General features: G+C 45.8%; 1 protein-coding gene across 2 annotated transcripts in view; it reads left to right on the forward strand.

The window, feature by feature from the left end:
* RNF130 (ring finger protein 130) overlaps positions 1-24,351 on the forward strand; it is a 1,130,799-nt gene extending 1,106,448 nt beyond the window's left edge. For both annotated transcript variants that reach the window (XM_069654089.1, XM_069654090.1), the window contains one exon: positions 4,043-24,351. In XM_069654089.1, coding sequence (XP_069510190.1) covers positions 4,043-4,058 — 16 coding nt within the window. In that variant the 3' untranslated portion in view covers positions 4,059-24,351. The remainder of the gene's footprint in view (positions 1-4,042) is intronic.
* The last annotated feature ends 246 nt before the right edge of the window (positions 24,352-24,597 follow it).

Here is a 24,597-nt window from a genome sequence, read left to right on the forward strand (position 1 = left end):
ACCGTATGCCAGCACGTTTCTGCAGTAATACTGGCAAATGATATATGATATGATGAGTCATTTATAACGCGCCTGTACACAGGTGTTTCTCCCCCAAATCTCCCCATGGAGTCTTATTGGACTCCAAGGAATGGGGATTTACCACTGTCACAGGCACACTTAATCCAGCGGTAATATAGCCGGACAGAGTGCTGGTAACACTGTTACCATTTGCCGGTATCCTGGTGGAATTACCGCGAGGATACTGGCAAAGTCATAATGGCAGTGGCTGAGGAGTTTATCTTGTTCTCCAGTAGAGTTGATTTTTTAGATCTGTGTGTGGTCTGTGTAGTTGTAGCAGGTGAGTCCATGTCTTTTGATGAGGTTGCTGAGTGGGGTCATGTAGATGTTGAAGGGTAGCAGTGAGAGGGATGAGCCTTGTGAAAACCCACAGGTTGGTGTGCGTGGTGCTGATTTGAAGGGGCTTAAAAAGGTTGTTTCCATTCTTTCTGTTAGGAAGGCGTTTACCCAAAACAAGGCTATGTCGTTAATCCCTATTGCTTGAACTCTTTTGATGAGTTTCATGGTGGAATGTGTGGAAGGCTGCTGAAAGGTATAGTAGTATTAGCAGTGAAGTGATATTGGAGTTGGCGTTCGTTCTTATATTGTCCAAGATGTTAGTAGTGCTTTGTACGTTCCTCTCATGGGTCTGAAACCTACTTGTGTATGGTCAAGTAACTGATTGCTTTCTTCATGATTTGTTTATATACATGGGAGTTCCGACCAGTTAAGGGATGTTTGAGATGAGCATGGAAGGGCCAGGTGTACAGCATGGAGCCCAGCTAGGAGGGTGTTGCCACCATTAATGTGTGCAATCACAAGGGTCCGGTCTGGAAGTCCTCTAATGGGAGGAAGGGCTTTATCTTGCACAGCAGTATGAGCTGAGACCAATCAGCCTGAAACCTTTTGTTAATATGCTGTTGGAAGGAAATTTTACTATCACAATGAACACAAGGGATTTGCGAGAGGGGACGAGTTGAGTGAACCCCCCCAAGAGCATGTCGTTCAGCCATCCTTGGATGATTTTCTGTTTGGATGGGTGACCGAGGTGAACACATTCCATTTTGGAATATGCCATGTATTAACTTGAAGCAACAGGTACTTCTATCCTGTGTCGACAAATACCCACATACACACCCACATATATGATGCCATATTTTTGCCTCAGAATGTCTATATTGTAACATGATTTTCCAGGTATCACAAAGTCACAAAGAAATGTCAGGCAGAAAAAGAGTGGTTTAAAGGGGAAATGGGGGTGGGATGGTATACATTCTTTTCACTGAAAGATTTTACTCCGAGAGCTTTTTCACCTAAAAATATTTACTGAAAGACTTTTACATCGAAAAAATAATAAAATAATTCACTGAATTTTTCGATGAAACAGGGTTTCAATAAATATTTTTTGGTGAAAAAGCTCTCGAATGTTTGGGGGGGTTTTAAGGGCATAAAACAGGGGATGTGGGTGGACCCCCGACCCCAAAAAAACCGAAGTAATCGGGCGCTGTGCAGTGCTGAACTTCATTGCGACTGTATGCAATTCATCAGGCGCAGTCCAGACCTGAAATTACTCGCTGACACTGACTTGTATAGTGTCAGCGAGTCATTTCAGAACTGGACAGCGCTCGCTAAGTCTATAGAAAGTGGATTTACCGATTTTACATTCACAATAATAAAAAGTGTTCATATACCGAAGCTCTTTACGGTGAAAGTGTTTCGGTGTATAAACCCTTTTCACTTTATGTATGTACATTCGGTGAAACATTTTTTGCTCAAAAGAAATCGGTGAAACATGCCCGCGATCCTATATTTTTTCGAAGTAAAGACATGTAACCGAGTGGGACAAGTACTGGGAGAGGGCAGAGAAAAAGGGACTGGAAGGCGCAGGAAGAGAGGGTAGAAGACACAGGTGTGGAAAGGCCAAAGAGAAAGAAAAATAGAAAGACAATGTGCAAATAGAGAAAAATGATGAACACAAATAGCTTAGGCCACATCAAATAGAGGGGGATGTGAATTGAGAGAGAGCCAGAGGGAGGGATACATGGAATAAAAGGAAAGTGAGCTGCACATGGATTGATTGAAAATCAGTGAGTATAAGAGAGAACCGAATATAGCATTGGGGTGAACGAATGATGTATAAAAGGAGAGAAAATATCACAAAGAGAGAAAAAGCATGAAAGAAATAGACAAAATGGTGAAAAACAAACATGTCACAAGATATCCACAGGTGGAAAAATGTAATGTAGGAACAAAGAGATGGTGAAGAAAGCGTGACTGACAGTGAGCCAGAGAGAGATCAAAAATCATAGAAAGAGAATGAATGAGAGATTAAAAGAGGTGGTGTTAGATACTTATTGAGAAATAGAGTGAAAAAGAGCATGAAAGAGACTTGTTGAAATGGACAATATCATATGCAGAAAGATCAGTGGTAAAGGAGAGGAAGAGATAGAGAGAGGGTAAATGGGTAGTGGTAGCGACCATTTTCTGTGAGTCTTGTGGTGAGTCGGTAGGACGTCCCCCCCCTTTCTTTTATGTGAGGCCCGTGAGCCTCATGAGACTGGGTTGGTCCAGTCGCTACCCAATGTGCCTCCCAGAGCGTGGAAGGAGTGGGATCCTACAGGCTCCCTATCTCCCCTTCCCCCAGGCACAGTATCATTCCATCAGGTGTCTCTTAAACCACACAATCGGTTGTTTAAAACCCCAAATCCCAGAAGTGACTATCAGACAAAAGACTCTGTTGAGCGAAGCTCAAACAGAGTGCATGTCAGGCCAGGAAATTGTCAGGAAACACCCCACATTCAGTTACAAATGCAAAATGTGAGGATTTTCCAATGAACTGTTTCCAAGCTTACCCGCTGTATAGAGAGAGGAAATGGGCGCCCGCAAATCAAGCAGACGGACAGGTGACGGTGTGTCCGTCTCTGGAGGAATGAATGCTGAGAACCAGGTAGTGTAGAGACCTGGATCCGTGGATGCTGAAAGCACTGTGGTCAGGGAAAGACCTTTCCTGAATGCCAGGGTGTAGGAGCGACCAATCTGGTAAAGTGAAGAACCAGAGTTGGGTGACGAAGCTGAGCTGTAGCCAAAGATAGAGCTGCCAAGCCTGAGACCTGGGAGAGGTCCAGGAAGAGAGACTGAAAGCAGGAAGGTCAGTAGGGGCTCAAGACTGGGAATAACCCCTCTAAGAGCTTTCCCTGCAGAAACATCTTGTTTTGGTTCTAGAATAAAACTGGACTTTGTAGAAAAGGTTTCAGTGATTTCTTCTGTTGGCCAAGAATTGGAACATTCATGTTATCGCTGAGGGATTGATATGGAGCCTAAGGACTTATTAAGCATAGGTTTGGGACTTCTCTTGGTTAAATCATTGAACAGTGCTTTGTAGAGTAGGGTTCTCTGCGGGCCCAAGGACTTGTATGTTTAGGCTTGAATGGAATGCCTTTGAAGAAAGCCATTGAAGGATGTGGATATTGGAGAAATATTCCATGCCGTGTTGACCCTTCCATGACACTGTTATTAGGAATTTCTTCATTTGTATAGAGTGGACTTACCTAGTAAATACAGGTTTTTGCTCCATTTCCTTCCACGACTCAGTACTAAATGCCCCACTTGATAAACCGCATTTATCTTGTCATTGCTCAACCTCTCTATAGTATAATAGGGCAGTATTACGGAAGCTATGCACTACTCACTAGGGTTGTACTGTGGGCTAAGCAACGCAACTGCATGCATCTTTCAAACGTTGCAGTGCCAAGCTTCCATAGAAATTGTCAAGTACCTGCACTTATTTTGTTCCATTTCTAACACTGTGTATAACAGACAAAAAGTTGCACAACTAGTGTTTTGTGTTAGTAACTTATTTTGGAGAAAATATATAGCTTATTATAAAATAGGCATAATTATTTTCTGTTGCACTGCTGCTTTAATGCCCAAAATGTAACTTGATGCTCCAAATGAAGCTCTTGCCATGCACTAACTACCGGTTGTGTTCTATTTCGCCTTCCAGGTGCTCTCTTCTTTAACCGAAATTCCCTCTCCCCCCGGAGTCTGGGTTACGAGACTGAACTTTCAACAATTGAGCCTTCTTTGGACGTCTTTGATGAAAACAAGACATGATGTCACTGGTAGCGGCGTTCATCTTTCCTGCCCATCCACCCCTCTCTCTTCACTTCCAGCGATCACCATTCCCATCATGTACACTCCTGTCACGCACCCCGTGCACACGCTGGAGCTTGCAATACGTTGGAAGTGCCCGAGCACATGCCTGGCCCCATTGCCGGCTCTGTAGACTATGTAGAAGTGACTGAAGATGGCCGTCCTCCAAACAAAGAAGCAATGGACAGAGCGTTGTTTGTCTAATTTGTGACCTTCACAATCGATAGCAGCAAAAGAATCCTATATTGGGGGAGGGAGGGTGTAAACCCACCTCTCTATGTACAGACCATGGTTCCTGCTTTCACGCTTGGTGTTGAGCTGTGATTTCAAACATGTCTCTGCATGAGGTCTATTCTGAATTCCTACAAAACAAGTTTGATGTCCTTGCACTGAGCCGTATAGGAGTGTGAAACAGAAAAACAGCAACTGTGCATGTGATAGGGAGAGGGGGATTTGTGCCAAGTGCGCACACTTGGACTTTCCGATTTTTGCTCTAGTACTTTGTATATTCCCTTGGCCCCTGTAGTGGTTCACTTTGTGAAACATTGTGGATGACCTGGCAAGCTTCTTTCTGTGTTCCAAGATGCATACAGTACTCTGGATCTCCTCTCCTCCCCTTTGCATTTCCTGGAGGAGTGCAAGCTTCTGTTGAGAGTTGTGTGCCTGTCCTGAGTGGCCTGTCTAACACTTGCCTGGGCAAGCCATTAAGCTTTGAAGCACTGTCCTTCTGCTCATTCTTGACATACAGGTTGCTGCTTGCTCAGTCTCAATTGCTTGGAAAGTGGAGTCGGTATAGCCGGAGACTAGGTTGTGATTTCAGCAACGTCACTTAGTCCATACAGCAAACCCAACACACGCTGTCATTGTTGAGTGTTCTTGATTATTCTTGAAGATCGGTCTAGAATGAAAGTGTAGCCCAGGAATGTTTAATGCCGAAAGCCCCTGAGTTTGCTGGTCCAACTTACATTTGATGGATTTGAAAGGGGGTGGGGGGACTGCCTGTTACTTAATAACTGTGGTGAGGTCCTGTGTTGGCCAATCGTTTTTGTTTTATAGTAACAACTATAACTTGCAAGGAATGTGTTTTTGGGCACCTGTAATGGTGGGCAGTGCCAATATGTTCTCAGGAGCACATGTAGCAGGTCTTTGGAAGGCATGGTCTAGCTCTTAGTTCATCGCCTATTTGGCTTCTGTCCTATATGGCTTACTACCCATGAGTGCTAAGACCATAAGCTTCCGCCACATAGCCATTTACCCATAGTATTGCATTGCTTATGGAACTTGGCAAGGCTCGCTAGAACAGCAGCCCCCGTTCTGAGTGTGCACATTTGATTGATAAACAGATTTGGTTGATATGATCACTTGATCTTCATAGGCGTAACACTGGTAGAGAGTTTTCCTTGCCACAGGGCTCTTCATGTGACTGAGACATGAAGGACGCAGAGGGTTTCAATGGGGACCATGGACTATTTGATTGCAGCACAGGGTGAGCTGAGGGGCTTATGGGTTATGGCAGTCAACCAAGCACATGTGTTTTTGATTGATACATGGGGTGGGTGAACAGGCTGTCTGCGTATGGTGGTCCGTCAGTGCAATGTGTGTGTTTCTATTATGCATGGAATGTGTTAAGGACATCCACTCTGTTGGTGGTCTGCAGATGTCCTATTTGGATTTGGTGAAGGCACAGTGCGGTTTGAGAGGATCCCTAAACCTTGTGGTCTTCAGATATTGTGTGTGTGTTTTTTTTTGGAGCATAAGGTATAGGTTGTGGTTGTCTTCTTTGTCTTTCACCTTGCATCAGCACTAGACTGACGCACCACCCATCACTGTTAACTTCACCCCCTCTTCCAGGCGTGTCTAGTGAAAGGTTATGGGCTGAACTTCACCCCCTCTTCCAGGCGTGTCTAGTGAAAGGTTATGGGCTGATTTAAGTGGAAGACCATCCACATTGCATTAATGGTTGGCAGTCTCCACGCCCAGCAGCCTCCCCTCACAGACCCTTTTGTGAGTCTGGCTGGGTAATCTGCACCTGTGAGGTGCCTCCCTTCGGTCCTCCAGGCCCTTTTGCAACAGCGGTGGGCACAAGTTGCCTGGTTGAAGGTTTCTCAAGGTGGCAAGGGTAAGTTGGACTTGGTCTGTGCACCGGGGATTCGTGTACTCTTCCACGCTAGAACAGTGTGCAGATATAGGTGCAAGCACGTGAATGATCTGCTGTTGCCGTACACTTCAAGGATCTCACTCGTTTTGTTTGGGAGCAGTGAATTGTCCGAGTAAGAACTCGTTGGACAACAGGTTCTAGCAAGTATCAGAACACCGTGGCTAGAAGGCCATTGTTATTTCAGATGTGTGATTGGCTCCAAAATGGCTTTTGGTTTTTTCCTTTACCTCTAGGGCGGTATTATGGTCGATAATCGTAGCCAAGAATGTTGTCTGTGCTCATGTGAAATGCATTCATCATAGCTTTAGCAGATGCCTCCAGTAGGCAGTATCCAGTCCTTTGATACAATGCCAGCTCGGATTTGCACGAGCATGCCTTCCTGGCAGTATCGGCAAAAGATGGCGCAAAGGGCATCAGCCTTCTTTCCCTTGCAAAGCTCTGTTTTTTGGCGCATACAGGGGCTGTGGGGGCGGTGCAGAACGAATGAGGCACAGGGCCGTTAGGCCGGAGGACGTTGAGGTGCTTGGCGCATTATAAGCCAGAGGCCGGAAGGCCATCTATTTTAGACGAAATATGGATCCTTGTCTTAGCCACACACCCTAGCACCCAGTGCCTTCAGTTGGTAAGAATGCATGGCTGGTCTGACAAGGCAGTTAATGTTGCCCAAACACGGTCTCTTTTCTTTGCCACCACCAGAAAAGCAGGGTGCTTCCCCTTCTTGGCACTGGAGTGAGGACCACTTCTTGCTCCTAATGTTTGTAGCCACTCCTTGGATGCCGACACTCTGCTTATCACAGCGGTGTAAGTTGATTGCCTGTTGGCAAAGGGCCTGCCAGGGTGGCATTTCATCTCCTATGCTGCACTGTTTTGTGAACGCTTCTTCAAAGAGCAGTGTTTTGCAGATGGACCTGCTTCGGCTGCAGCTGCTTAGCATCACCTTTCTTACTTTGCAGGACTATTGTATGATTGACAGCGCTTCATTGGCAAATATGTCGTTGCTTTGTTTTTGACATCACTAAATGTGCAAAATAATGTCTTTGCTACGAGCCCAGCGGCAGTGATAGACCGGGTCTTAATTTCGTGGGAGTCCGTTTGCCAGAGGATCCTACGCTACTGCACCACGGGCTGGTGGGCTAGTTGGTGCTGGTGCAGTGGGATCGCAATTCTGTGGGAGGAGTCTGGGCCTGTTTGCCTGTAAAAAGTACATTAATCAACAAACGTGCTTTTTGAAACAGTGGCATTCAGAGTTTTAGGTTTGAAGACAATAACGCATTTCCGCTCACTTCATGGCCTGATTTTTTTTTCTTCCAATTTGTATTTCTGCAGCGCTGTTTGCCTTCAAATTCCCATAAATGGATCTTGAACTGTTAGCACATTTTAAAGTTTCTAAAAGATTATCAACATTGCTACCCAACTTGAATAAAAATATAAATAAAAGCATGACATTCCATATTTAACTTCTAATATTCCGAAATGCCAGTATGTTGATCTGGAAATATGCAGACTTCAAGAAATCAAGAAAACCATATAGAATTGGACATGGGTGACTATCAGCTATGCGGAGATGTTCCTGCGAGGGGTTCAGAATCACAGCTGATAGAACACGAGGGCAAAGATCGCATTGTTTTAGCTGTGACGTCTAATCCCTTGGTAGAATAGTTCCCCGGAGTTGATAGTCACCTATGGATAATTGTATGTTGTATATGGGTTGGACGGAAGATTCGTTATAGCCTCTGAGAAAATTGTGCAGGCTGACTGCGAGCCAGCAAAAAGGGAAGGTCCTTTCCTCGCAAAGCGCCCTTTCGTCCTATTTTTCCAGTGCGGCCTGTGTGGGTAATTTAGGCGGGCACATTCAAATGCCCTTTGAGGATGTGGCACGTCTCTTTTTGACGCAAATGATGAGACACATACCAAAAAACAAGATTGGCCCATAGTCTGTCGCCAGTGCATGTAGGAATGCACTTAGAGCACATGAACTCCTCTGACGCTGAGGCAAATGCCTGGTTTAAGCGTAATGGCTCCGTCTTATAGTGCAGGTCATTTTACAGCACTTCTCTGCTAATGGCGTCAATACCCCGGAAAAGGAAGCCTGCACAGATCCATGGAAGCAGAGTGATCGTGTATTCTGACATCATGCCTTAGGGGGCCCGCCTGTGCAATCACATGCCAAATACATTTTAAAAGCAAGCAGTTCTAGAAAGACGGGGTTGGGGGATGCTAACCAATGTGCAGTGAATCAGTGATAGTTTAAAGGGTTTGTTCAGCACAACAAAGTAACCATAACCCAGTGGTATTCAAACCATGTTATGCTGATCACCACCCTGTTGAGTAAAGATATTGATACTGAGCACCCCTTCAAGTCCCCCCACCCCTTGAGTAAAATATTATTGCCGGGCCCCACCCAGATGCTATAGCTGTTATGTTCTTTTAAAAGCAGTCACCATACTCCCTTTTTTAAGAGCCTTGCGTCCGTCCGCCCCACCCATCCTCTGTGCCCCCAGGGGGCCAGCCCCATAGTTTGAAGACCACTGATGACCAGTAGTCAGTCCAAAAATCCATGAACACGTGGAAGTGTCCCTGATTAACAGTTTCCTGGTGAGGATGCCAGAAACCCTGAAAACCCAATAGCTGCTTTCAGGCTCTCTGAAAAAGAATAGTTCCCCAAAACCTGCTGGTGAGAAATTGTATTCTGATGTTAAAGTACACATTCTTAAGTGCCAGGCTATTATGTAAGTCTATGCAAAAAGGACTTGCATAGTCGTCCTCGGCACTTAAGTGGTTAAGTGAAATGTGATTCTTTTTTTCTAAATTGGGCATTTGTCTTGTATCCTGTACTTTATTGTGGTATGATCAGTGTTGCTTCAGGAGTCCAAAATCAAGCCAGTGGCAGAAGCCTGATAAGCTCTGAGAGAAATCCTTTTGTTTTCTAACTCTGGGAACATTTGAAGCAGCAGTGAAGAGCCGCTCAAAGCTAGATTTCCAGTCCTTCATTTCTAGCAGTGCCTCAGGTCAAGGTTGAGTTTCCTCAACAGAGCGGCTTGTGTGCCCCAGCACTGGAATAGCATGGGTTATTGCAGCTCAGAATTACTTCTACCAAATCAGATCCATGCTTCCTTTTATGTACCACCTCCACCATAGGAGGCCCAGAGTAGTATTTGGAGCCATAAACTCAAGATGAGACAATGTCAGTTCACCGTAGCTCAGCCAGCCCAAACCTCAAATGCCTTGTCTCCAAGTAATGGAATGTAAATTGGTCTTGTATAGCACACTTCTGCCATTTTTGCAACCTTGCTGGGACACACCCTGCAGGGAAAGGGGCAGGGGTGTGCTGAGTGGGATAGAGGCGGGGGGAAGGCAGATGGAAAACCTGTGGTGTTTATGCTTACACGCCTTAAGTACCATAGTCCTGAGTGTCAGGGTGTTTGTAGGTGGATCATGACAGAGACATGTAGGTGGATGTTTTACTTGAGAGGTCCTAGCTCGCCACTGCTGTGCGACTGAGATGGGCTAAAGAGGTGAGCAGTGGCATTGTTCCATTCATGTGGTATGTTTGTAGGTCAGATTGCTTCTTGTGAGAGGGTTGATAGTGTGGGTAGTGTAAGGTGGAGAGAGATGAAGACATACGTCAGTTAGTGGGGGAAGGTGAGGATACAGTTAAGTGAGGAGCAACCTTCGGTTTCCGGTTGTTGATCTGCTTCCTGAGTATTTGGTTGTCTTTGGGCCTCATTACGCGGTAGGAGGTAAGGGCTTTCCGGCAAAGGTAAGGGTGCCGGTGCCAATAATCCCTTACCTCCATATTCTTAGGTCCCTTAGCCGGTCCCTTCCTTAACGCCTGGTCTGACCAGGTGTTAAGGACGGGACCCGCTAAGGGACTTCAGAGCTAATAACGGTACTGCAAGTTGCGGTACCGTTATTAGCTACTTCCCCATTCCCATTGAGCCCTATGGGGGCTCAAATGGGAATGGGGAATGGTTCTCAGAATGGGGATTTACCGGGTCCTCCAAGGTTGGAATGACCCGGTAATTGCCCATTCTGAGAACCCAGACCCGGTATGCGGTAAGGGGGTACCATGGCTACCTCCTACCGCGTAATGAGGCCCTTTGTGTTGATTGGTTCCTGCTGTTCCGGTTTAATTGCCAGGGCACAGAGAGATGTACATATTAGAGTTCCATTGTATGCAGGCTTGTGGCATGTTCGTGAGAGTATTGTTCTATTTCCATTTAATATTTGGAGGGCTGACCGCAACAATTGGGTCAGATTTTCCATAATCTTTCTCTGATGCATTATGTGCAACCATGTTCATAAGGGTATTGTCCGATGGCTTGGTGAGACCATTCCCTATGGTTCTCATCTCCCATAATCCTTAACTGGCTCGCTAGTGTGCCATGTTGGTGTCAATTGAATAGCCAGATTTTTTCCTCCTAAAGCAACTCAAAATTTGGATTGCGCAGATTGGAAAAAGAAGATTGCAGACAAACGGGCTGCCCTACAGGAGTAGCGACTGACTTAAATGTATTACTCCTAAATCTAATGAAAGGCACTGCTTTTGACGATAACACCAGGATCTACATAGCGTTCATTGACTTGCGCAAAGCTTCTATGGTCCAAAATGGAGGCCTGGAACTGGCCTGCTAATCTGCTGGAAGCTATCAAATCTCTATATGAATCTACAACGGTCCAAATCCGATTGACTGCTCAAGGCCATTTGACCAAACCTATCGACACATTTAGCGGCCTGAAACAAGGATGCCCGTTGGCGCCCAACCTATTTAATCTGTTTCTCTCTAATGTGGCAAATTACTTGGATAAGACTAAATCTTTTCCCCCACATATCTGTCTCCAGAGAAGTCTTAAGGGGCTAAATGAACATATGACTGACAAAGGGCTAAATGTGAATGCATCCAAAACGAGCATTATGATCATGGGCCCGAAGCCCTCTTGTAGAGTTTCAGCTTTCAAATGGTTTCTGAGGGCATCCATTTGAAGAAAACAAGTGAGATTACTTACTTGGGGACATTGATCAACAATAGCGAATTGATCTACCTCGCCAAGTGCTATTGAAAACAAAAATGAGAACCTTAGTTAGCCAAATGAGACTGATACAAAAATTATTTGGAAAATTCTCTTTAAGGCCTACAATTACATTCTACAACCAGAAGGTGACCCCCAATTTGCGTATGGAGTGGAAGGCTTTCTTTCTACTCAATGGCCGATATCGTCGACACTAGAGGGATCGTTCTGGAGGAAAAACTAAAGATTACCTAATCTTACCTCGACTGCAATTATTAGTTTTGAACTGGGTCTGATTTCCTGCCAGGCTCGTACGATGTGGAAAACCTTGGCTCTATTTCGGAAGTGTGTGCTACCTAATTACAGCCAAACCATTTCAGATGCTAAATGGTACCTTAAATATAGGGGGGAATAATGTATTGACCCAATGCAAATAAAGCTGTAACCTCTATCTGAAATTCCTATCTTCCACCCAAAAGGACCTTATTGACAACCCAAACAAGATAAAACAAAACATTTGTCAAATGGATTGGATTAAGACCCAAACTGACAAGAACGATTACAAGCTGTCTACAGCGTTGAAATGGGAAAACAACAAATTGGGCATTCTAACCAAATATCTGATCAAATTCCCCAACTGGCGAATTCGTTCGCATTTCATATATTTCAGACTGAATCTTTATCCAGCCCAACAGATCTTGTCTGTCTATAAGCAAGCTACGGACATGGTATGCCGATTCTGTGCAGAAAGAGGGAAGGACAAAACACTGAAGCATATCATCCTGTTCTACACTGGTCTGGCTGATTTAAGAACACGTCATTTGGGAAAACTGTTCGCCAATTTCTATTCGGAAGATGCTGAGGGCTTGTGGCGTCTCCTTCTTTGTGCAGGAAATACTTAAGAGATATTCGGTTTGGTAAAAGTTTTGACAGAAGTTTTCATAACTCACAAGAACTTTGTCAAGTTTCCCATTCTAAGCTAAAACTTTGATTGTGGTTTTTGTATAGACAAAAGGTTTATCATAAACTTAATTTATTGTCTTGAATAATGTTTTATTTTTTTTAAATAACCATATTTTCAGGATTTTTCTATATGAACAAATGTCTCAGCATAGATTTGTAGAGTTTAATTACGAGAAAGGAAAAACATGATCCTCTTTAGAGTTTCCAATTGAAACTTGGCACTGTTACGGTGGTTAGTTGGTGATGAATTAATTCAGCATACTACAGCAGGCATGATAGATAATGTGGCAAGGGGGCCCTATGACTCCATCTCTCCCAACATTGAATCTGCACTTGCTTCCGTCAAACGCAATATTGACCATTCGAGCAACAAAGGCAAGTATCTTACCTTTTGAAAACAGGTCGGAGTTCATCTTTTCTAATTCATCCCTTGCATTCACTCCTTCCAGTAAGAACCTTTATGGTGTTCAGTTTGCAGAGCTGTATTATTTGCTCATTCAGCTAAAGACTGGAGTAGTGATAGTACTGCATGTTGTGGTTAAGGGGCATTGGTTAAGGGCCTGTGTTTGTAGCCCAGTGCTGGAAAAGTAGGGGTACTGTGGGTCTGAGTTAAAGTGCATTGGCTAGAATAGCAGGCAGGCTACTGTTAAGCATTGCAGTGTGCGGACAGGGTTTATTTTGCTCTGGTAATCAGTAAATTCTTAATCTGATGTTGGTGTTAATTAGAGATTTTAGACAATCATATTGGTGTGATTTTCAGAGATGGTAAGTGATACTGGCTAACTTTCAACTCCAGGTTTCGCCTCCGTACCTCACCCTCTCTGGAGTTCCAGAACACACTTTTTTTTTTGGTGTAACAGTGGCTTCCAGGAGTGGTACTGCTATCCCCACAGCTACTTCCATGATTTGTCGGGATTTGTCGGTACAGAATTGTGAGGGTGATGTTTGCAGACACGTTCCACGCTCAGCATCTCCTGTCGGCCGTTGCAGGTGGGTGCCCAGAACCTGTGGATGGAGGCCAGTCGCCATTGCTACTTCTATCCAGGGCTCTCAATACCCCTGATGCCTGATGTTGAGCTTGCACCTGCAGTCACCGCAGCTCGCCAAAGTGCTATCTGCCTTCTCTTCCTCTGGCCCAGGGCCTGTGGGGTGCAGGAAGCTTGCGTTGGTGCTTATTTATTGTGGTGAGCGAGCTGCAATCACTATTGTCACAGAACCCTAATAACCCACTAGATTTACACTGTCGATCGGAGTATGTTTTCATTCTCTCTCAGCCTACAGTGCACCCTATTTTGATAAATGATATGATATTTATAACGCGTTTAATACCCAGGGGTTTATAAGCGTGGACCGGGGATCGAACCTGTGGTGCTCCTTGTGGTTTTGCTTCCAAGGCGAGCATGTTGCCCCTGGGCTATCCTCCCTTTATTCTTTTATCTGGGGCATTTATTGAGAGAAGGCCTTGCAAGTGGAGGCAGCAGAGCACTGTCCAAGGCAGAAGATAATTATAGTTAATATACTAGACGTAGTGATAGTGGTGGAGGAAAGGAAACGAATGAGAGTTCTGCTCCTGGTGGAATGTGAGTCGTTCGTGTCCCCTTCTCTGCCCAATTATAATTTGCCAAACACCGCCAATCTCCTGTTTCCCAAGCATTACATTGTAAGAATGTGTATACGTTCAAACCCGCTAATCTAGTACCATGGCCCAGAATGGTGGGTGGCCTGTCGCTGGCCACGATACTGGAAAGCACAAGTTCATGTGTAGGTGTCGCCATGTGAGGTGACCACAGTTTCCTTGAGTTTTCAGTATTGGGTGTCTGATTTCCACATGTGGGTGTTAACTGTTCTTGGTGTCTTTTATTTCAGCACTCCTAGCGCTCCATAAATCATTTAACCTGCAAGATCGCTTCTCTCGCAAGGATAGTTTGACAGGCAAAAGTCGAATTTCTATTTTTCCGATGAATTGTTTCAAAAGGGAAGTACCAGTTTAAAATCATTGTTTCTTACCGAAATTCTGTTGTGGTCTTGCATACCTTGTTTTTGGGCGGGTCAAAGCCCCTTGAAGTGAACGGACGGGTGACAGTACTGATTCAATGGTGGGTAAAGCCTGTGAAACAGGTAGTACCTACCCTGTCACATCACTCCTTAGTTATGGCCAATTTGGTGGCAATTCATGCCGCCACCAGTTCCGAACTTTTGTTGTGTACATGGTAATAGAGGAGATCAGTTGGACTAAGTACACGGGTAAAAGCATTCAGTGTCATGCTTCCACATACAAAGCTGTGCTATAAGAGGATCGACACAACAGGGGGTGCTGTGTGGCACATCCTCATCGTGCATGGGGAGGGCGTGGCTTGGCTGCATGATTTACAGCCTTTGTTGTCACTTACCACCACAGTTGCACAGTGATGTGAGTTCCTGGGGATTTGATGTCAATGGTGTAAGTAACTGGTCTTTCAAGAGCAAATGCGACACGTGTCCCAGAGCAAATGATGGCAGTACCTGGGTATATCATGGCAGATGATGCCGGTACAAATATGTCATAACTTCATACGTTTTGCATGCTTCTGCTATCTGGTGGCTGGGCACGTGGTTAGTCTCGCAAGATTTGCAAAACAACCCTAGCCTTTAATCAGACACTGATCATTCTGCCAGGAATCCTAGAATACTTTGGATTCAACATTGCATGAGGCAGAGGGACTGTATCCCACAATAAGGTTTTTTTGCAAGCTGGAAAAACATCTGCAAGCCTACTTTTACTGTTCTGCTTAAGTCGTCTGCAGACTTATTCTTCTCCTGGGCAGCACTGTACCTGCAGGTTGCCCACTAAGGGGTACCCGTCTATGCAGGCTTCAAGCTTTGCGTGAAAGTCTGTGTTAAGGCAGCGCCCTGTACATTTCACCATATTTGTCCTTCTGGGTCAGCACTGCCTTTTTAATCATCTTCCCATGCCCAATCCTTGCATGTCACAAATGTGCGCTCCTTATATTTTGACGGGAAACATGTCTATCCCTGTCATCACACCCGGATGTAAAAGTGTGCCAATGCGAATGTGTTATGACTATCCGCCAGTCCTGCCCTTTTCCCACTTCTTTCATTCCAGGGTGGGTCAAACATTCTTGCCATAGTTGCCTGTTTAACTATGGGAGGGGGGCCTGAAGAACCCCGGAGGTCATCACCCTTAAGAGGTCCTTGAACACCCTTACTGTGCAGAGAGTTGCAATTTTCAACCTAGTTATGATATTACATAGCGATAGCATACTTTCTTGCGACAAAACAGTGGTTTGTCTTATGTCTGTGGTGGCCCGTGACAACAACGTTATATGTTCGGTTTTTTAAAGAGATTGTTTTGGGTTTCCACCCAATTGCTATTAAACTAAGTCGTGAGAAGTGAAGCCATCAAGGTGGTCTGGTGAGATGCTGCTGGATGCCGCTGGATGGGAGGAACATTCGGCCCATGAAGCGTGTGTCAGTCGATGCCTTTGCCTCTGCTTTCTCTGCTCCTCCTACTCCACACTCTGATGCAGCCCTCTCTACCCTGCATCTTGCCATCTCCAACACTCTGGAGATCCATGCCCCTGCCATGAGCATCCGTCTGGAGCCTATCTCTAAGTGCAACTCTTGTTATGACTCCAACCTCGCCACCCTGAAACGCAAGTGCAGGGTGGCTGAGAGGAAGTGCAGGGCTTCGGGCGCCTCCTCTGACAAACTGGACTGCCTGCCACCTGCTCCAAAGGCAATACAGGCTCTCTGTCCTGTCCAAGAAGAGAGCACACATCCAAATCTGCATCTCTGCGGCCTCTAACAACACGGCCAAACTCTTTCAAATCTGCAAGGAGCTGACCAACCCTTCTGCAATGTCCACCTCTCCTGTTCCCTAGTAGGCCCTCTGTGCGGCTCTGGCTTCTCACTTAATCACTAAAACTCAGGACATCATGTCCTCTCTCTTCTCCTCCTCCTCTCCCTCTACCTCTCTCGGCTCCCCTATCCTCCTAATTTCTCCTCTTTCTCTCTGACAACACCTAACGACGTTTCTAGACAACTCCGATCTATGAAAGTGTCATCCAAACATGTGTTCCCCTGCACCTCCAGAACCATCAAGGACCACATTGACACCCTCGCTCCAGCCTTGGCCAATATATGCAATCACTCTTTTGCCACTGGATCTTTCCTCTCCCACTCCCTTGTGCACTCCTTCCTTAAAAAGTCTTCCGTCTATCCTACCTGCCCTGCTAACTACCGCCCAATCTCTATCACGCCTTTCCTGGGCAAACTCCTTAAAAATCTGGCCATCTCCCAATTTACTCTCCACACTGAATCTGTTGGTTGCCTCCACGACCATCAGTCTGTCCTCAGAGCAGCCAGAGGCACAGAAACTGCTCTCCTGAATACCTGTTCTCTAATCTTGACTCCAGCCTTCCTTGTGTCTTCATCCTCTTTGACCTTTCCATGGCTTTTGACACGGACAATCACGCCATCCTAATCAATCGACTATGAAAAAATGGGAATCACGGATCAGGCCCTGTAGTCGTTGATCTCCTTCCTTCTGAACCGACCCTCCCAGCTCCAACTTAGATCCTTTCTTTCCAGCACCTCTCTCTCCACATGTGGTGTTCCCCAGGGCTCTACCCTCTCACCCTGGCTCTTCAATGTTTACTTGGCCCCTTTGGCCCACCTGATCTTTACCTTCTCCTCTAACTTTCATTGTTATGTGGATGACACTCGGCTGTCTTTCAGGCTCCCCTCAGCCCCCTCTCCTCTCTCGCTCATTCCTGACTGTCTATACGAGGATTGCTGCACCTCCAACTATCTCTGCCTTAATGACAGTAAGACTGAGATCCTTCTCATTGGGACCCCTGCTCCCGCTTTCCCCCCTCACTCTAGCCGCCCTCCTTGGGCCCTCTTCCTTTGCCTTCCTGTGAGGCAAAAAACCTTAGTGTCATCTTCGACTCCACCCTCTCCTTCTCTCCTCACATCATGGACCTTGCCAAGAAGGCCCATTACCAGCTGCATTTCCTCAGAGGTATTCTTCCTTTTCACACTTTCCCCCAGAAGCTCACCATCGCCAGAGCCCTGGTTCTCTCTAGGCTGGACTACTGCAACAGCTTCTTTCTCAATCTGCCTTCCTCTACTCTCCGCCCTCTTCAACTAATCCAGAAAAGAACTGCAAGACTTATCCTTAGCCTCAAGTCCTGGGACCGTATCTCTCCATGCCTGAAATCTCTACTACACTGGCTCTTGGTGGCTGCAAGCATCAAGTTCAAGACCCTCTGCATCGTCCACAAGGCTTTCTGGTTCCAGGTCCTGCATTACATTCAACTCTCTCTTCCAAAATACCTTCCCTCTCGATCCCTTCGCTTAGCTATCTCCAACTCTCTAAGGGTCAGATGCCTCTCCAGGCAAAGAGGGTTAGAACGCTCTCCTCTGCAGGTGCCTCCCTCCTGAATGGTCTCCCTGCCTCCCTCAAATTCTCCACGAACGCAGCGCACGGGACACGACGGCATTCACAGCCGCTCCAGTTCCCTCGATACGACTCAGAGCTACTTCCTAACCCGCTCCCAGAGAAAGCACATCTGAACGTGCCCTTACATGAATTAAGACGCAGCCTCCATGTTATGAAAGACACGGACGCTCCCTTTGCGCGGAGTAAGCTCCCGCACTAACACTTTCTGCAGAGGATCCATTTCAAGGTCCAGCTTCTCCTGTTTTCCCACAATTAGGGTTTGCGCTCTTCCCAAACGGCTACCTTCAGCTCACCAGCTGGTTTCGACTCACATCCCATCTTCTCGTTTGAGCACATGAGAACCGATTTATCTACAGCGAGTTCTCCTGGTACCACTCTAGAACAGGGTCTTGCTACTTATTGCCCTGACGAAGGCGGAACAGTCTCTCAACTGTGAAGATTCCACTTTCTCCGCACTGTTACCACCGCCAAAACGCACTTTCTTGATCAGAGGACATTGGAGGCTCTTAACTAACACGCCTCACCCATTTTGGGTCTCGAACCCTGCCCCTTGTGCTTTATTTGCTTAGGACACACAGCAGTGGCATTTATTACTTTGGGTTCTGAAAACCCCCCTCTGGTGCGTTGGCAGACCGCATCCCAGCTTCCTAATATTTTCAACCTAGGATTTCATTTTCAAAGGAATATGTATTCTAGGAACTCTTATTGTTGTTAAGTAATAATGTAAGCTTGAAAACAATTTAAGAACTCCTACTTATGTCCGACTTTGGTCCGGCATCTTCCCTTTTCTTCTTTTTTTCTTTTTTCTCCTGTATTTTGCCCTTTGGCCTTGTTTGGTTAAAAGCGTTCATTTGACAGTTAATACAGGGCTTCAATGATTTCACCTATTGTTATATACATGTGTAGTATATGGCTTCAACCAGTTAGTATATGATTTCAATGATTTCACTTATTGTTATGTATGTGTATTACATGTTTGACTTAATTGTATGTATAAATATCTTGTATTAAATATGTTTTTTATCTTACACAAAACTCAATTGTTATGTGAGGTTATGACTTTGAAATATACAAATGGGTGTAGTGTTCTACATAACCAATGAGGTTATTTCGGGAATAGGACCCATACAGGACTTAACTCCCTATGAGGTTTTAGGGGCCGTCCCCTGTGTTACCAGTACCCCTTTTGTTGTATATATAAGTCTTACTAGCCCTTCACTGGTACGCTACCCCGAGGGCAGACCACTGCCACCCCTGAGTGGCCCCCCCTTCTAAACATATCCCTCAAATTTGAGCCAGACCACATGCATTTCTGTAAGCAGCTCAAGACTTTCATTTTCTCCTCTGCTTGCTCTCTCTCCCTCCCCTGCTGACCTGCCTGTCTGCTGCGCCGACTGCTTGTCTGGTTACCCTCAGAGCCTCACTGGCTACCAGGTTCCTCCATGATCAGTCTCCACTGCACTGCCTCTGGGCCTACTGCGCACATAGGGGCTGTAACTGTGACCTCTACAGTCCCCTGCCTCCATGCACTTACCCAGAGCCACACTGCCTGCACTTAGAGCAATTGCTGCCCTGAATGCACTTTCCACCTCCCTCTGGCACTTCCCCCTCTCCCTTCCCCCTGCACTTCGCGCTGTCCACTTGCATGATCTGAATGACACAAGGCCTAGTAAGATTGATTGTCTTGTCCTCCCCCTGTCTTCCCTACCTTGTCTTTTCACGGTGCGTTATAAATGACATATCATATCACTCAAAGGTAAACGGAAGTGATGTGCCCTCATAGATGTGCGGTTATATGGTGAAAACGTTTGGTGCATGTTTGGTTCTTAATGCTAGCCTTCAGACCTTTCAATGTTTTTCACAAACTTAGGACCTTCTTATCGTTTACTTAGTACACCTCAAGCCAGTGAAGGATTGACCTCTTGAAACATAAACATTTAGAACTTCCGCCTCGAAGTGAAGATCTAGAATAGGTTTCTTAATGGCATCTTATCAGAATCTTACATAAATCATACTTCAAACTATTAAGATGTTATAAGAATTAAAAATGTATTTCGGTGCCATATAACTTGATTAAGTTCTTACTATTGTTCCGAAAATCCCACTCATTCTTATCTACTTTTAAGAATCGTACAAGTCATTTTTTTATGGGAGGTGCCACCGGACTTGCACATAAAAAGGAGTTAAAGTGCACCTCTAATAAGTGTTACATATATAAGTGGACTCCACGGCTCTTCTTAAAAGCAAAGCGGTGGTTTCCAGTACTTCTCTTCCTGTTGGGATTTTGTCCAAAAGAGCTGGATCTGCCCCAAGTTGGCACGCTTGGTTAAATGAGCTGGCGTTTCATGTAGGACATGCTTTGTCCTCCTGTGGCGTGGGATGTCTACTGCTGTTGCAGCTATCTGTGTGACACCCACTGCGGCTGTAGACGGATATTCTTAGAGCATTCCTCTCAGTGCAGAGATCTGCTGCCGTCTGCAATACCTCTTCCTCTATTGCAGTACTTCCCATTGCTTTTTCTGTGCCCATCCCTGTTTTGTTCTTTTGCACAGCCTCATCTATATTTTTTCCCTAATAGTTTTGCCATTCAAAGGAACTATGTGTTCCTTTGCCGGGTGCCCTAAAACCTGTTGTTTTGGATTGACGGGTGAGTTAATGACCAGCCGCTTGGTTGCATTATTTCATTAATCCAGCGCTACTATGATGAATTGGTTGCGTGCGGTTGTACTTTCTTGGACTAGGTGCTCTTCCACCTCCCCCTCCCTTCTTGTCCTCTGGGAGATGTTCTATTAGGACCAATATACTTATCCTCTCTGATGGAACGGAGACAACACAATGTGGCTCTAAAGATCCTCTTGCTGTGGAGACTGTAGGAGGCTCAACTCAAGCGCTGGATGACTTTAGCAACGGTAGGATGTTCTGGAACAGAGGTCACCTCTTTTCTGGTCCAAGGGCATCCGCATGTAGGTAACCAGATCAGCGGCATTTGGAATGAACTGTGCTGCAGTAATCATTCAAGCTGCAGGTAGTTCTAATTTCTTTATTTAGAATTGTCTTCAAAGACACTTTCCCGAATAAAATAGTTTTGAATGGGGCTACGCGCGATGCGATGTGAATGTGCCCTGTACAGCCTCTGGGTTGCAGCCAATGGAGAAGGTCTTCAGGATAGACTCTTTGCTTGAGAAGTCTGTGAACCACTCATCGTCCCAAGCGCTACGGGTTGTAGCTTAGTGGCTTTTAACTGCTCCTGTTGATCCATAGTTGAGAAAACTCGTGGCTAAAATGGGTTTAAAATCACAGGGTGTGTTGTTTCCAGGGAGCATTAATTCTGGCTGCCTCATTGTAAATCCAAATCCCAAGAGTAAGTCCTCAATGACTGTTGCAGGCCTTATGCCGCGGAATGTGTACATTACATACCTGTTGCAAGACAGTAGTCATCCAAGTCCTCAAAGTCCTGGTTTATTCCATGGATTCCCATCTACTCACCATAGGTCTGCAGAGAGAGAAAACCTCATCTGCACGATAGTAGGGCGGTCCTGCCTTAGTCTAGGTTGTCCAGCGCACAGCTTAAAAAGTCTTTGTATAGGGTAGTAAGAATAGCGATGGATCGCTAAATTGGTCAATGCAGGTGGCTTTATGTTCCTGGCAGGGCCCGGCCCACATTTCAGTATTCCTAACCTTGATGAAAAAGGTGTTGCTTAGTTGGTAATATTAATGGCCGATTACAGAACTGCAAGGGTACAAGTCTGTGGTAAGGGGCTATGTTTAAAAAAATCTCAGTACAGGGACATGAATTCGAGTTAGAGCTACCCCTCTAACTTTGTGTGGGATCAAATACTGGTGAGGTGATACTGTTGGGGCTGTAGGACCAGCTCTCATACTGTTGAATTGTCCTCTATGACTTTTGAAAAAGTGGTTGCTTTGATTTGTGTAAATGCAGCAACATAAACCAATAATGGCTGTTTTTTAGAGTATCATAGTACCATCCGTTTTGGAGTCAAGTTTGCAGTACTCATATGGGGGTGCGGGGTTTGTGTGGGTGTGCACACCGCATGGCTGTGTGTGTGTGATTTACGTATTGAGGGGGGTCTTCCTCTTGTGTCTGAGCCTACCTATCTGGCTGTAATGGTGTGTCTGTGACTTTCCTGTCTGTTGGGTCTATTGCTGTGGTCTTCGGTGGCCGCAACAGCACCCACACAGCAAACCCTACCCTCAGGCTGCTTTATCTGGTTACCTTACTTCAGTGGGTGGCAGATCACCTCTGAGGTTGACCTTGCGTTCAGAGCAAGAAGCACACGTTTCCGGTGTGGGGGTGCCTACGTTGCCCACACGAAACTGGCAATTAGCACCACACCGACGGGGGAGATGAGAGCTCACAGCCAATGTCCATAGCAAAATAACTAATGGCCAACTTACAGTTTCACAGGAAGTGGTGTCGCACCAGCCGGCATGTACATTTACTTTTTATTTATTGTCATTCATTGTGTGCGCCTGCAAAATAGATCTGCTACAGAGCACAAAGGGTGTGCCACATTTGGACAAAGCCGGGTAACAGTTCAGTAGGCGAGTGAACAAGTGAGCCTTTTGGTGAATATGTAATATTAGGTTTTCTTCAGCCCGGAGAAGGACAAATATGGCATTCGAAGGCTTCAGAGTTTAAACAGGCAATTGGCAGCCTCCAGACCCTAAGTTCCTTGAAGTTGGGCACTGGGAGAAGCCCCCATGTCCAAAGAGCGAAGATGTCTGCTTCTGAATGCAGCCAACACTGCCAGTGTGCCCCTCTGAGCCATTGTGTTCATTGCCCCATCCTAGTTGTTCCTCCCTTTTCAGTTTTGGCTTTTAGGTGGAGCTTGATGCAATGGGGTACAGCTAGGAGGGGAATGACGTGAGGATGGACACACAGCTTGTGGGTGTAGTTTGGTCATTTACCCAACCATTATCTGCCCATGATCATGCTAATACCCATGGCCATTCCTACGCACTACCTGCCCCTCCCGGCAAACACCTATCCTGCCATGTAGTAATTGTCTCGTTATGCCCAGGCTGATTTACGCAGTACAGGTGTACATATCCTGCATTCTGATCAGTCCGATTCAGGGAGGTTGGGGGAGGGGGGGCGGAAGAGGGTGCGAGGATCTGTTCCAATTATGACACCCATTGACGAAGTGACCAGTGTGGAGCTCCTGTCCGCTTTCAATTGTCTAATTGTCTTGTTGCAGTAATATTAAAATGGCCTCCAGAAGTTGACCTTTTTCTCAAAGTCCACCTTTACAAAAATGGGCTAGTGGGTGGAGCAAAGTGGGCTAAAACATGCACTCATCCCACCCTAGATGTATTCCGTGTGGTGGGAACAGCGACCGGTGTGCCCGTGTCCGTCTTGTGCCGTGCGGCACCATCTTTGTGAGCCTCAGAAGGGCATCCGTCTCAGTCAGTTTGCCCTGCCATCTCTTCCTGATGACCTGTGTGTTTGGCAGTGCCGCCTCTCTTGGGGTGTTTTTACCCCTGTTCTCTCTGTCACCCTTTAGTGTCTTCTGCTCTGTCCCCAAGTCAGAAGTAACCACTTGCACAAACCCGAGGAAGGGTCACAACCACTTGATCAGGATGTGTGGTGGGGGGCATTTGAGCATATACCCCGACTGATTATTGCACTGCTGTTGGTTGATTGTGACCAGTCGTGTACTTTGCTATACAGCCATAACAGGCTGCTTTATTTGGCTGCTTGCGTTTGGCCCATTTCCCCCTACACCCAAACTTCTCTAAAGGCCCTCGTCTGGCAGAGAGAGCCTACTACAGGTGTTCCTTCTTGCTGTTCTGATGCCGAGGGCCAGAGGGCGCTACCTTACTCGCATAACTCAATTCTAGGCTCCTATAGGGAGTGACAACTGTCAAGTCAAAACATTTCCTGACACACCCAGCTGCTGCTGCCTCGCTTGAGTTGTGCTGTTTGTTGAGGTGGTTGATCTTAGTCTGGGTCTGCAGTGGGAATGGAAGGCGGGTGGGTTAGGGTGGACGGGATGTAAATAAAACGTTAAACCAATGAACCATTAAGGCCTCGAATTTCTTTTTAATTAACAAACTGATTCACCTGGATTCCATTTTGTTTTATAGTGGAACATGTCTGAATTATGCACAAACCAATAAGACTGAAAAGCTGTGGTCGTTATGGCACAATAACTGCATGTCTTCTCAAGAATTGCTGTAAAGAGAAAACACGTGAAAGTGTGTGTTTTAAAAGAAGGCAGTTTTTCACCAAGTGTTTTAATTGAAAGCGTGTATTCATTGTGGGTTAGATAACGCGCAAGACCACTGGCCTCCAGCAGAGAGGAAACTACTTAGCGTGGTGCGGATGCCAGGTGCGTCCATGGGGTCCTCGCCTCGGACAATCACAACGTACCGGCTCTCTTGTCAACTTGTAGCTTTAAATAACCCTGGAACGCTTGTGGACCAAGTGTTATGGTTTACGCATAATACAGTATTGTACTTGTGTGGTATATGCCAATATGTTACTACCTGTGAGTTAGGGTTTGCTAATGTAATACATTTCAATAAACGGTATTGAGAGCCACCTGTGTCAGTGTTTACCGAGTGTGAAAGAAAACATCTAAATGCGCAAACATGTTGAAATCCTTTCAAACTACTTCTCAAATCAACTTTCTCCATTCAATCATGAGGCAATAGCGCCACCTTATGGTAGATACTTGATGCATTAAGGGCAAAGGCATTTTGCATATTTCACATACAGTTTGGCCTCAGCGCCTTCATGTGGCCAGACTACTCAAATATGAAATCCCTTGTCGAGATTGCGTTTTAT

Source organism: Ambystoma mexicanum, chromosome 3q (assembly GCF_040938575.1).
Source record: "Ambystoma mexicanum isolate Mex_15411 chromosome 3q, UKY_AmexF1_1, whole genome shotgun sequence".
NCBI lineage: Eukaryota > Metazoa > Chordata > Amphibia > Caudata > Ambystomatidae > Ambystoma > Ambystoma mexicanum.